The sequence below is a fragment of the Dunckerocampus dactyliophorus genome, chromosome 5 (genome assembly GCF_027744805.1).
Source record: "Dunckerocampus dactyliophorus isolate RoL2022-P2 chromosome 5, RoL_Ddac_1.1, whole genome shotgun sequence".
Taxonomy (NCBI): domain Eukaryota; kingdom Metazoa; phylum Chordata; class Actinopteri; order Syngnathiformes; family Syngnathidae; genus Dunckerocampus; species Dunckerocampus dactyliophorus.
In genome coordinates, this window is record NC_072823.1 from 24,067,696 (window position 1) to 24,080,343 (window position 12,648).

Sequence of the window (12,648 nt, forward strand, 5' to 3'; positions counted from 1 at the left end):
CCGGCTCAGGTCACGTGACAGTCCGCCGAGACTACGTCAGACGGCTCGATGTGTTCACGTGCCACCTGACTAACAACTGACCATCAAATTAAAATATTTAAAATCCCAAGCTAAATGTAAAGAAACATACTATTATACATTTACACATCTGCTCGACAGGTTTATCTCATAAAATGTGATTGTCGTGAAAAAGTTCAATATGTTTTGTCATTCATTTCAGAACGTGTTTACCTTCCTCGTCTTCAATCTACAGTACCAAGACGAGGCAGCAGATTGTGTAAAGACTGACAACAGTGGCGGAGCTACGGGGTGGCCAGTGTCACTCTCCGGCCACCCCAAAAAGAGAGTAAAAAGAGTGTGCAGTCTTAACCACTCTCTGCAGGCATTTGCGGTCCATGGCTGTATAGTGCTGCCGTACCACGCAGTGATGAAGCTGGTCAAGATGCTCTCCACGATGCAGCTGTAGAAGTTGCTGAGGTCATTGGTCGACATGCCAGCCTCCTCAGAAAGTACAGCCACTGCTGAGCCTTCTTGACCAGCTGTGTGGTGTTGAGTGTCCATGTGAAGTCCTCAGTGATGTGGACACCAAGGTACTTCAAGTTCCCGGATGAATAGTGGTTGATGAGGTCTCCTTGTGTCCACTATCATCTCCTTAGACATTTCAAATATCAATTTATTGCCACCCCAATGTGAGTTATGGTCTCACCTTGGCCACCCCAAAGAAAAATTTCAGGCTGTGCCAATGACTGACAAACTAAATCAGTTAACTGTTAGATATTGAGATGAAAAACAACAACAGTACATGCATGCAGTTCCGTCAGTCACAAAAGTGAGTACAGTACTCCCCCCACATCTTCTCAAGGGACATTACTCTTGAAATGAATCTTGTACATACTTTTGAGTAGTCATTGCACAGCTTGTATAGCAAGATTCATTTCAATAGTATCGTTTATTGCAAAGATAAAACTGTTATAAAATGTTTGTTGACATTTGAGATGTGTATTCACTTTTGTGACTGACTATTTTTTGCCTAAATGAAGCATTTTCAAGCTTAAAAATGACTAAATGACCCAAGATATAAATATAAGGCATTCAGAAGAGGCATTCAAAGCTGTGATGATATGGAGTATAAATTTTTGATTAATGTTACTGTAGACATGAGCGCCCCAACAACAGGCATTTCAATGCTCTCAGGTTTGAATGCTCTCAAAAGCACAATACCTGGGCTATTGGTGCGGCCGTAACCAACCCTAAGTTAAAACTCAACTCTGAACCCCCTACGTCACTTCCTGTCCGCCAGACAGAATCCACGTTTCTTGAGGTCCAGCGTGAAGTTTCAGCAGTCAGTAATAATTTGGGCTGGCATGTCACCACCCTACTGGGGTTGGTCCACAGGGCTCAAGTGTACAGTCAATGCAGACATCTTCAAGGACATTTTACCAGTGACAGTGCAGTGAGGGTCATGGTTGGTGAGGCACCAGCTGCTTTGGATTTTTTTTTTTAAAATGTTAATACAGGTTGCTCATTAAGAGGATCCATCCATCCATTTTCTATGCCGCTTGTCCTCACTAGAGTCACAGGGGTATGCTGGAACCTATCCCAGCTGACTTTGGGCGAGCGGCAGGGTACACCCTGGACTGATCGCCAGCCAATAGCAGGGCTAAGAGCAAAACAAAAAGGGACTAAGTCACTTTGTCCTAGACGGTTCTTTCCTACAGAACACAGTTGGCTCGTTTTTCTTAGCTGACAGTTTCGACTGCTCACTTGCAGTCTTCTTCAGAGCGGTCATGTGATATCCAAAGTGAGCAGTCGAAACTGTCAGGTATGAAAAACGAGCCAACTGTGTTCTGTAGAAAAGAACCGTCTAGAACAGGGGTGGCCGTTACGTCGGTCGCGAGCTACCGGTAGATCGCCAAGGTAGTTTGGGTCGATCGCGTAAACGTCACTTTGTAGTTGTCATATGACATCAGTCAGCTGACATTAAGCGCCCCTCCTGATTCGCGCTTGCTCCCCCGCGGCGTTTCAAGCTACACACGAAGATGCAACTTTCATTATTATTAATGTGATTATGGATGAACTAACTCTGCGGTAAGACGTCTACATCTATAACGAAAGTTATCTGTTGGCTTGTAGCGACTAGTTACGTAGAAAAAAGTGTATTGTTTACTGGCTTTGCTTGGCGTCATGAACTCTCCTACAGAAATCAGTGTTTTCTACACGTTCGCTTCTTAAACTATTATTTCATGATGAAATTAAAAATGTGCCCATTGGTGAAACCTTTTCAATATGTTGCCTTGACTTCGGCTGCATTGTCTTTTGCATCATCATTTTAAATTCTTGTATATGGGTAATGTTTGATAGCAAATGCTAACTGGATGTAATACATGAACTGTGTGCCCTAATGAACGTTACATGGCTAATTTGACTGACATATTACCAGTACTCAGGTTATGTACACAACTATTTAGGAGTTATGTGGAATTATCTTTATTTCCATGTTGAAGTGAATTATGATAGCAACTACTTTACCTGTAAACTTTGAAAATGTGAATGCGAAATACTAATCATTAATATTTACAATAGAATTTCAGAGTTTACTGGTTACATTTTGTATATGTTATGTTTTATGGAAAGAGGTAGATCATTTTGACTTGTACTTGCATGCTGAGAAAGTGTGTGCACTCCTGATATACGTGTACAACATACATAAATGCCTATTCATTTTTTTTTAATATAGTAAATATATATACTTTCTATATTTATAGTAGTAGGTAGATCTTTGGGACTTGGTCATTTTAAAAGTAGCTCGCAGGCTAAAAAAAAAGTTTGAGGACCCCTGGTCTAGAACAAAGTGACTTAGTCCCTTTTTGTTATGATCTGGATAAGTGGATGGATGATATTCTAATTTTTGACATGTACTTTTAGTGCTGAAAGATGCTACAAATAGTCCCGCTAACAACCTATGCTAAATGTGTATGTAGATTCACCTGATCATGAGTGAGTCAATAGGCAGTGTGTAGATAAAGGAATTTATTAAATAACTATGTACAAGTTGGCAAGTAGCAAATGGCAAAATCAAGTGTCTTTTTTTGGACTATGTACAAGAAAAGTGAACTTTCAAAAGATGTTGAGGCTGACGGAGCGGTTCATCATCTTCCCGATGAGTCTGCAGGTTCTGGTGGAGCGGGTCCGTGTGCTGGTGGTCTCCTCGGAGGCGGTTTTGGCTAGCTGAGCCTTCTGAAGCTCCCTGATGACAAGGAAAACACCAAAGTTCATCACTGTGGCTCATCTTACGAGCAATTGAGCGTGTGATGCCGAAGGTCCTTCAAAGTACTCATGAAAACATCAAGTGAGGCATTCTACTTTATACTGTCTGGACTGAAAAAATTCCCATGCAAAAAATACTTGACTGTACACGCTGTATTAAAAAAGGTAATTACACCCCCTAGTGGTGTGTTGTGGGTTTTTAGAGGCGAATACTTGGAAAAAGTATGTTCATGCAGAAACTGAACATGAGCTTACTTCTGCAAGAGAGCATTCTTGAACTTGACAGCGTTGAGCTCGACTCGGAGCTGCTCGGCACTCATTCTGGCCGCCGTGAGGAGCACCGGGTGACGGATGAGGTCAGAGCTGGAAGGTCGTCTGGCGGGGTCAGGGTCTATCATCAGCTGCAACATTGAAAAGACACTTTGTCTCAGTGAAGAGAGGACATCATTAGCATACAGCCATATATTCGGAATTGGATTTTTCGGTACGGTACAGCAGTGTACCCAATTCTCACAAGGTACACATCAAAAGCGTGCGACAGCTCACACTAAACTAATCCAGTGCGGTGAAATACGTAAACAGACAAAAGACAAGTGGATAAGATGAAATAATCATTCACACTCTTATTGTTGTACACATCTGCATCACTGCACTTTCGTAAAGAGACACCTTGTTAACCATTATATACACCGGATGTGTTTTTTTGGGATCAGTTTACAAGATTAATGTTGGAATATGAGGAAAAAATGTCATAGAAAAAGTAATTTTACAAGAAAATATTACAATGTTACAAGAACAAAGTCAAGAATATGAAAAAAAAAAAGGTAAGTAAATATTTTAAAAGCCTTGATAGGTAAAATATGTTGCCATTTGGCAAGATAAAAGACACCATTTCACGCTAGCTAAGGTGGTCATAGGTCGTAAAAGGTCACCTTGAGCAGGCTGACAAACTCCGGTGAGAGGACTTGCGGGATGGTGGGTAGTTTGCCCTGGCGGATTTCATGCCATGCATCTCCGTTGGTGGGCAGAGGCTCTGCCCCTGAAGCACTAATGACCGTGAGAGCGAGGGCAAAGATGTCCGCCTTGGCCAGGTCAGTGTAGTCCTGAGAGAAACGTCAGGAAGGGGGCGTTAGTGGGATTGGTGTTGTGGGAGGAGCTTGTTCGTAGTTCAAAGACCACAAACCTCTTGGAGAACTTCATTGGCCAAATATCGACTGTCGCCTTCCTCCGCCTGACGATTGTTGGCTCGTGTCACATGACCCAGATCCCCTGCGAGATGGCATGTGTAATAGATCTCATAAAAAATAGCAGTATTTATAAAAAAGCGCATAAAAGAATAAAACAAACCTATTTTGTAGACAATGCTGGAGTTCCGGTCATCATCGTCATCATCATCATCACAGCTGCTGACAGACCTGCGACAGATGAAGATGTTGCCTGGGCAACCAAAACAACCTCGTTAGTTTTACCGCCACACACTTCCTACCAGACAACTTTCACAATAAGAGCCCCACTTGGCTTGATGTCCATGTGCACCAGAGACATGGAGTGGATGTACTTGAGGCCACGGGCGACCTGCAGCAGGATGTCCTTGAGTTCGAGCTCTGTCAGGTGGCAGAGGCGCTTGACGTTGTAGGTGATGACGTCGGACAGCGTGCCGCCATTGCAGTACTCGTTTTGAATGAGCATGTGGTCATCTTCGGCCCATGCGGAGTAGTAGCGCACCACGTGGGGGTGCTGGCCCAACACAGCATGGGCGTACACCTCGCGCAGGGCGTTCTGTCTGAGGAGGAAGAAGATAAGAAGAAAGTATTTTAGATAAATAGTAGCCCTGTCTGATTTCAGCCCAAAAAACAGTATTGGATTATATCAGCCTGCATATAAAATCCGATATAAGCAGTCCATTCCAGACGCCACACCAACAGTTTCATCCAACTGCAGCACCTCTGTACATCATGCAGAACCAAAGTGACAACAGCATGTGCTAGCTTAAGCGACTGTATTTAGCATGAAGACTGAGTGATGTCAGCCGTGTGCCTGTGTTTTTCATTCACCAAAAACAAGACATTGCAGCTGAGTACAAGACTTGTCATGACGTTTCCCATGTTGGCATAGAACCGGCAAAGTTTAATATGACCAAACTCGTCGCGCATTTGAAGGATTTTCACAACACCACAGTTTCCTGAAACATCCACCTCTGTTTGAAACATCTGCAAACAAAAGGAAACTTCCACAGGACAGCAAAAAGTCATTGACTCCATTGGGCACCCCCTGTCGGTAGTGAGTGTCAATTTTAAAGGCTTCATTGGGCACGTTGAGCCTCGCTACATTATTGTCGAGCAAGCTATACATCGATTCGATTCTCCCCTGGGCATCTCTGTGTGGAGTTTGAATGTTCTCCCCGTGCATGTGTGGGTTTTCTCCGGGTACTCCGGTTTCCTCCCACATTCCAAAAACATGCATGTTAGGTTAATTGGAGACTCTAAATTGTTCATAGGTATGAATGTGAGTGTGAATGGTTGTTTGTCTATATGTGCCTTGCGATTGGCTGGCAACCAGTCCAGGGTGTACCCCACCTGTCGCCTGAAGTCAGCTGGGATAGGCTCCAGCATACCCCCGCGACCCTCAAGAGGAGAAGCGGTATAGAAAATGGATGGATGAATAGAAGCTATACATCATGCGTGCATCAAGAAGTAAATGGGCCAAGTGTTTCCCATAGCTACTGTTGCTGCCTATTGTTCTGTTCGAGTCATATCACTTGATCAAACCTTTTCAAAACATTCCATGCCAATAAAAAAAAAACTATGTATGATCTGTGCTGATCTCAAAAGTGAAAACGTTGTATCGGGAGACCCTTAGTAAATAGTACAGTTGGTGGTCCTAAATGCACACTTCTATCTATGCCTTTAGGGGTGCCACATGATCTCGTCACATTTTCAAATAGTTGTGTGGCTGGATTTTTCACACTTCTGTGTGAAGTTCCATCTTACATGTACTCTCCTTAATGGACAAACAATGTGTGCCTCCCAACTGCTAGGGCATCTCCTTGTCATTTCAGCTTGGTTATCTGTGTAGCAAGCTACTTTTTTTCTCTTTACATACTACCTTGTATATACTGTATGAATGTATTGTGTTTTAGAGCATGTAAACGTAGTAAGCACGTTTTCTACCACAGTTAGGACAAGCCATTCCACAGTCAACATGGTAACGTGTGACGTATTGGCAAACTTACTCATCCACAGATCCGGCCAGAGGCTTCTTGGAGCGCTTGATGGCATAAATGCAGCCATCCAGTCTCTTCACGCACTTGAACACAGCACCAAACTGACCGCAGCCAATCTTCTCCAGCTCCAGAAACTCAGAGGCGTAACGAGACATCATCATGTTGCTCTTCATCATGGTGATCCTCTGAGGGAGAGGAAAGAGAAAGTTAAGGAGAAGCTTGCATCTAGCATGAACACTGTGAGAGAAACAAATGCTAAGGTAGTTACCTTGGACGGTGGCAATATTTCCTCATCTCCCTCAGCATCACTGGTCTCCATGTCTTCACCGCCGGAGCTGTGAAGAGGACAAGAGGGTATATTTAGCCTTCTGTCCCGCAAGGGGCATCGTGGTGTTGATCTGACGCCAACGGCTTTAAAGATCATGTTTTTGGGTTGATTTGAAGAGGAACAAGGTGCTGTGTAATTAACATCTTAACTCTGTTCAAGTTATGAACTGAAATGACGGCGCAAACAAGGTAAAAGAGAAAACGTACACGTTCCAGTGCGCTCGCTTCCTGTTGTTGCGCTGCTGTGTGGCTGACTGGATGAGCAGGGAGTCAGGGGTGAAGGGGTTAAAATTGACCAGGGGCGTGGGCTGTCTCCTGGTGACACCGTCTCTGAGGGACTTTGCTGCAGGCTCCACATTCTTGAAGAGAGACCCCCTCATGCCGGACGAGCCCCTCACGCGGGAGAGAAGGCTCTGTGTAAACACACACACACACACACACACACACACACACACACACACACTGGAGGTTTAGTGCAGACATACAAAGCACACATTTAACTTGTATTTTTTTTTATGTTCTTTAATACACTCCTGATCGAAATCTTCGGACCAGTTGAAAAATTCTAGAATTTGCATTTTGCACATTTGGATCTTAATGAGGTTTTAAGTTTAAGTAGAGCTACAATCTGCAAAAACAAGAAGGAGTGAGACAAAAAGCATTTTGAAAAAGTAATTTATTAAAAACAACAATTAAACTGAAATAGGCTGTATCAGCTGATCGAAAGTTTAAAACCATCGCTCAAAAAATAATTTAAAAAAAAGTCGAACAAAAAAATGTTCTCAGTAGGACTCAGTAATGAGTATCTCCACCGTTCTTAATCACTTCAAAAATTGGTTCAGGCATGCTTGATGCGAGTGTTACCAGGAGGTTAGTGGGAACATTGCTCCAAGTGGTGAAGACGGCTTCACGAAGGGCATCAACTGTCTGGAACTGATGGCCATTTTTCTAAACTTCCCTTGACATCCATTCCCAAATGTTCTCTATGAGATTTAAATGCGGGGAACATGCAGGATGGTCCAAAAGAGTGACGTTATTCTCCCTGAAGAAGTCCTTGGTCAAGCGAGCTTTGTGAACTGCAGCGTTGTCCTGTTGAAAAACCCAGCTGTTACCACACAGACGAGGGCCCTCAGTCATGAGGGATGCCCGCTGCATCATCTGCAACGTAAGCAGCCACCATTTGACGACCCCGCACCACCTGAAGCTCCAGTGTTCCACTGAATGAAAAAGCACCCCAGATCATGATGGACCCCCCTCCACTGTGCCGGGTAGAAAACATCTCAGGTGGGATCTCCTTGTCATGCCAGTAACGTTGGAAGCCATCTGGACTGTCAAGGTTACATTTTTTCTCATCAGAGAATAAAACTTTTTTTCCACCTTTCAATGTCCCATGTTTGATGCTCCCTGGCAAAGTCTAAACGGCAGTTTTGTGGCGTTGAAAGAGATGGGGTCTTTGAATTCGTTTTAAAAAAAACCCTTTTCCCGCAGATGCCATCGGATGGTTATTGCGCTGCAGTCGGCACCAGTAAGGGCCTTAATGTGGGTGGAAGACCGCCCTGTGTCTTGATGGACAGCCAATCGGATCCTCCGGCTCGGCGCAGATGTGATTTTTTTGGGTCTACCACTTGACTTTTTTGTTCCATAATGCTCAGGATTTTTCAAAAAATGTAGAATGACTGATTTACTGCACCCAACCTCAGCAGCAATGGCACGCTGCGAGAGGCCTTGCTTATGCAGCTCAACAATCTGACCACGTTCAAAAAGAGAAAGCTTCTTAGCTTTAGCCATCGAGAGGGCATTACAGTGCGAATGCCTGACAGAAAATAAACATTTTGAGCAGATTTTGGCCTTTATAGCCTGTGATCACCTGATAAACAGCCTATTTCAATTTAATTGTTGTTTGCAATAAAGTACTTTTTCAAAATGCCTTTTGTGTCACTCCCCCTTCTTGTTTTTGCATATTGTTGCTCTACTTAAAACTTCATTAAGATCCAAATGTGTCAAATGCAAATTCTAGCAATTTTTCAACCAGTCTTAAGATTTTGATCAGGAGTGTATTTGGTTGGACTGCCTTTACCTTTGACAACAGCATGCATTCACTTTGGCATCGTTTCAACAAACTCTTGCAATGTCACATCATTTATATTTCATCTGTACAGACTGGTGTTCATTTTATGGCCAACATCTTGTATTGGCGTGCGTGTTTCCTGACTGTCCTTCCACTGTTTAGTAATGCGCCCAACAATTCTTAACCCCGTTTGTCATTTTAGCCATCTCCTTAGATATTTGACCCATTTTTTGGCCAGGCAGTACATCTATAAGATATAAGGCAATACATTACTAGTTTTGCACGTTTGGGTCCTTGAGGGAGACTTTGCACGCATGTACAGCACTCAAGTGTGACAAAGTAAGAACACTAAGACAGTGTAAAACACACAATATACATTTGTAGGGTTGGGCCTTATGGACCTTAGCATGTATCACGATATGTCTGGGATGTATCACGATATGACAATATAATTCAATTCAGCGGAGCCTTGTATAAAAAGCTCCAAACCTTAATCCATATAACTAAAACACACTTGTCTGAAATTGTAAAGCACATTTATTGATAACAAAAACTGTGCAATACAGCAAGTGCATTTAGTGTCTACCAAACTAAACCAGTGCAAAGTATTCAGAATTCAAGTACACCAAGTCCCCAACTAACGACCACAATTGGTTCCAGATGACCGTTCTTATGTCGAATTGTTCTTAAGTAGGGGAAAAGGTAATATTACAAATGATATAGGTATTACATGTACGTGTATACATATACAGTATATGCGTATGTATGTAAATATGAGTTTGGATGCAGTAGTAATATTAAACCAGGATAATTAATGAAAAAAATAATAAAAATGATATAATACGTAATGATAAATGTTATTTACCTTTTGAAGAGGAGTGGTCGAGCATACATTGACAAATTGTCGTCGTCGTTAGACTCTTCTAAAAGAGGTAGTGTTCTGTGGGTGGTGTAGAATTAAGCAGGCCTATTAACTCTTCATAAACTTTAATCACACACTCTGTCGGGCTGTATCATACAGCTACAATGTAGCTTTCTCTCTCCTCCCCTCCTCCTCCTCTTGTTCTCCCGTTGTTGGTCCCATTAGTAGTGTCACAGTGCCATCTGCTGGTCAAGCATGTAGCAGTATAAATATGGACTTACTGTGTAAGGCAAAACACATGAAAATATAGACTAGTCGGCTTGTGTTCGTATCTCCGACAGTTCGCACGTCGGATGTTCGTTAGTAGGGGACTTAGTGTATACAGTTTAGTAGCAGCTGCAAATTGCAAAACAGTAATAAAGCTCCATATTGTCCTTTTCAGCTGAGTATGAAGGCATCATGTCCTTGACTACATAATATGACACTGCATCAGTCAGTTCATGCAATCGTTCACGTTCCTTGTACTATTGACTGGGTAAGAGTTAACATGCTCGCTGGTCTCAAGCTTCATGACTCTTCGTACTCAAGTCTGTGTTTAGAACAAATCTGTCATGTTCCTACCTTTTGCCGTCACCGTTGCTTTGCAAACTTTGCATATTATGGTCTCTGTATCCACATCTGCTCTATCGGAACCAAACCACTTCCATATTACAGAGGTACCTCCTTGTTTAGCAACAGTATTGTCGTCTATAGTCTTCGTTTCTCCTTCACCTTCAGCCATGCTCATTTTCTCTCTTTTGCCACTGTTGGACCATGTTGTGGTACACGTGAGGCACCAATACGTCAATACAGTACGCCAAGGCGCACAGTCGCAGGAAAATCACGTAATTAACTCTTTTTTTGGTTTAGAATGATCATTTATGCCGATACAAGTATTTTTTTTTTTTATCAGAAGAAAAATGTCTACCAAATTTATGTAAAAACTAATCACCCAACTCTAGTGCATAAATCTTAAGTGTTGCCAGTATCAGATCGAATTCATCTCCTTGTACATGCAAACATCAAGAACGTTCACGTTACCACTTTGGACACAACTTCAAGTTGTTTTACATCATAAATTTGGATTTGACCCCCCCCCCCCCTTACTGGAAACTAAATTCTGGTAGTATCATATTGCATATTTTCCATATATTGTTGACTGTAAATTTGGTTAGCATGGATGAATTGACTTCTGTATGCAAAAATGTACCAGCCCCTCGTCTAACACATATCACGAGACCAAGTGGGGGGTATGTCACTGTTGACGCACTACACTGTTGATGGGGATGTCAAATAACTTAATGTCAAACTATCCCGTTAATGTTGTGCACTCTACAACAAAATGGTCTCTTAAGAAAAAAAGACGCGATGAAGCCATGGAGCCAGTGAAGACTTGAGTAGCGTAATTAACACGTCATTGGCCAAAATAAGGCTGTGAATCAATGCATTAATTGTATGTGGCAGCAATGTGTGGTCATCAGTAAGCAAAACATGTTCAGACATGAACGCCAGTGTGCAACAGTACAGAGTACAGTAACAGTACTGCATTATGCAATACGGCTGTAAAGTGGGTCACTGGGTCGCTAACTGAAACGGCAAATAGGTTTACCTTCAAACGCTACAATAATAACTGACAACAACGCTCATAAATCTCTGCTGTAACGGAAAATTAGGCTATTTAATGGCAACTACTTACCTTTGGTGTGTGCGGCGTGTCAAAAAGTCTCAGTTTCCTTAGGGTTTTGTGTGGAGGTGTGTCGGGGCAGGCGGGGATCGGGGAGCTAGATCCGTCTTCGTCAATCTGGTCGTACGACCGCTCTGGTGAGGTCGGGTGTAGCCGGGAAGCTTTCCTCGGCGAGGGTGTGCAGGCGGCGAAGAGAGCTGAAGTCGGCGACAACAAGTGGGACGGGGAGCCGAAACCCTCCTCGGACCAAAGTTCCACCGGGTCGTCCTCGCTGGAGCGCTTCATGGGGCTGCTGTCGCCGTCCAACAGTTTTTCGAAGGCGCTGGCTCTCATCGGCGTCGGGGAGTCCATTTCTGTAAAGCCTGACTCGTTGACGTCGTCAACGGGCTCATCCTCTCCGTCGCTGGCTGTGAAATTTAGCTTCTGCCGGACTGGCCGAGCTTTGGGCGACGGCGAGTCTTCCCAATGGCGGTTGTAGCTCGACATATTTTTAACGTTTGTAACGTTGTCTTTGAAAAACAACCACTATCGCTGATGGTTTTATCGAAAACCAAAAAGTCAACTTTGAAAGTATTCGAGTCCCTAAACGACAAAAATTGCCGTGAGGGGTCTTGGCTGAGTGAGCTAATCCCCAAAATGGCGAAATTGTTTGCCAACTCCAGCACGCGCTGAGAAGCCACCAAGTGACCAACTCGACCACAAGTTGGTTCGAGTTAAAGGAAAACGCTAAACTACCCGTTCCAGGCGGGTATCGGAAGTCCGGCAGCACCTACTCGGTCCAGGCACACACGGATCACGCCATAAGACGTAACAAGAAGAAAAAGTGTTGTTCTAAAACGAAGACTTTCAAGTAGCTTCTTCTCGTCACGCGCTAGCTTAACGTACTTCCCGCGACCGTTAGTCACGTGGTCTGCACAGCCAATCAAACGACGCCTCGGAAATCTGAAAAGTGGGCGTGCTAGAAATGACAGTGACGTAAGTGGTGACGTCATCACCCACGACGCCTTGAACAGAAAACACACGAACTTGCTAATTAGCGATATATAAACGTCCATACTTCCCATGTTAGTGTAGAAATTTGTTGTCACAAACAGGACATAATTTATACCAAAAATATTATATAGCAGCAATGAAGTAGAACAGTTAATATATGAGCAAAGTTCCAAAATGAAGTACTG

The 12,648-nt window shown here is 43.2% G+C and overlaps 1 protein-coding gene across 1 annotated transcript; it reads right to left on the minus strand.

Annotated features, from left to right (window-relative positions):
- Nucleotides 1–3,022: 3,022 nt before the first annotated feature.
- wee1 (WEE1 G2 checkpoint kinase) lies at nt 3,023–12,363 on the minus strand. The gene is made up of 10 exons (XM_054777761.1): nt 11,483–12,363; nt 7,025–7,230; nt 6,759–6,825; nt 6,500–6,675; nt 4,782–5,050; nt 4,615–4,704; nt 4,451–4,536; nt 4,200–4,370; nt 3,523–3,668; nt 3,023–3,247 (listed from the first exon to the last, which is right to left on the minus strand). The coding sequence occupies exons 1-10, from the start codon at nt 11,954–11,956 to the stop codon at nt 3,118–3,120; spliced, it is 1,815 nt and encodes a 604-aa protein (XP_054633736.1). The 5' UTR covers nt 11,957–12,363; the 3' UTR covers nt 3,023–3,117.
- Nucleotides 12,364–12,648: the final 285 nt, after the last annotated feature.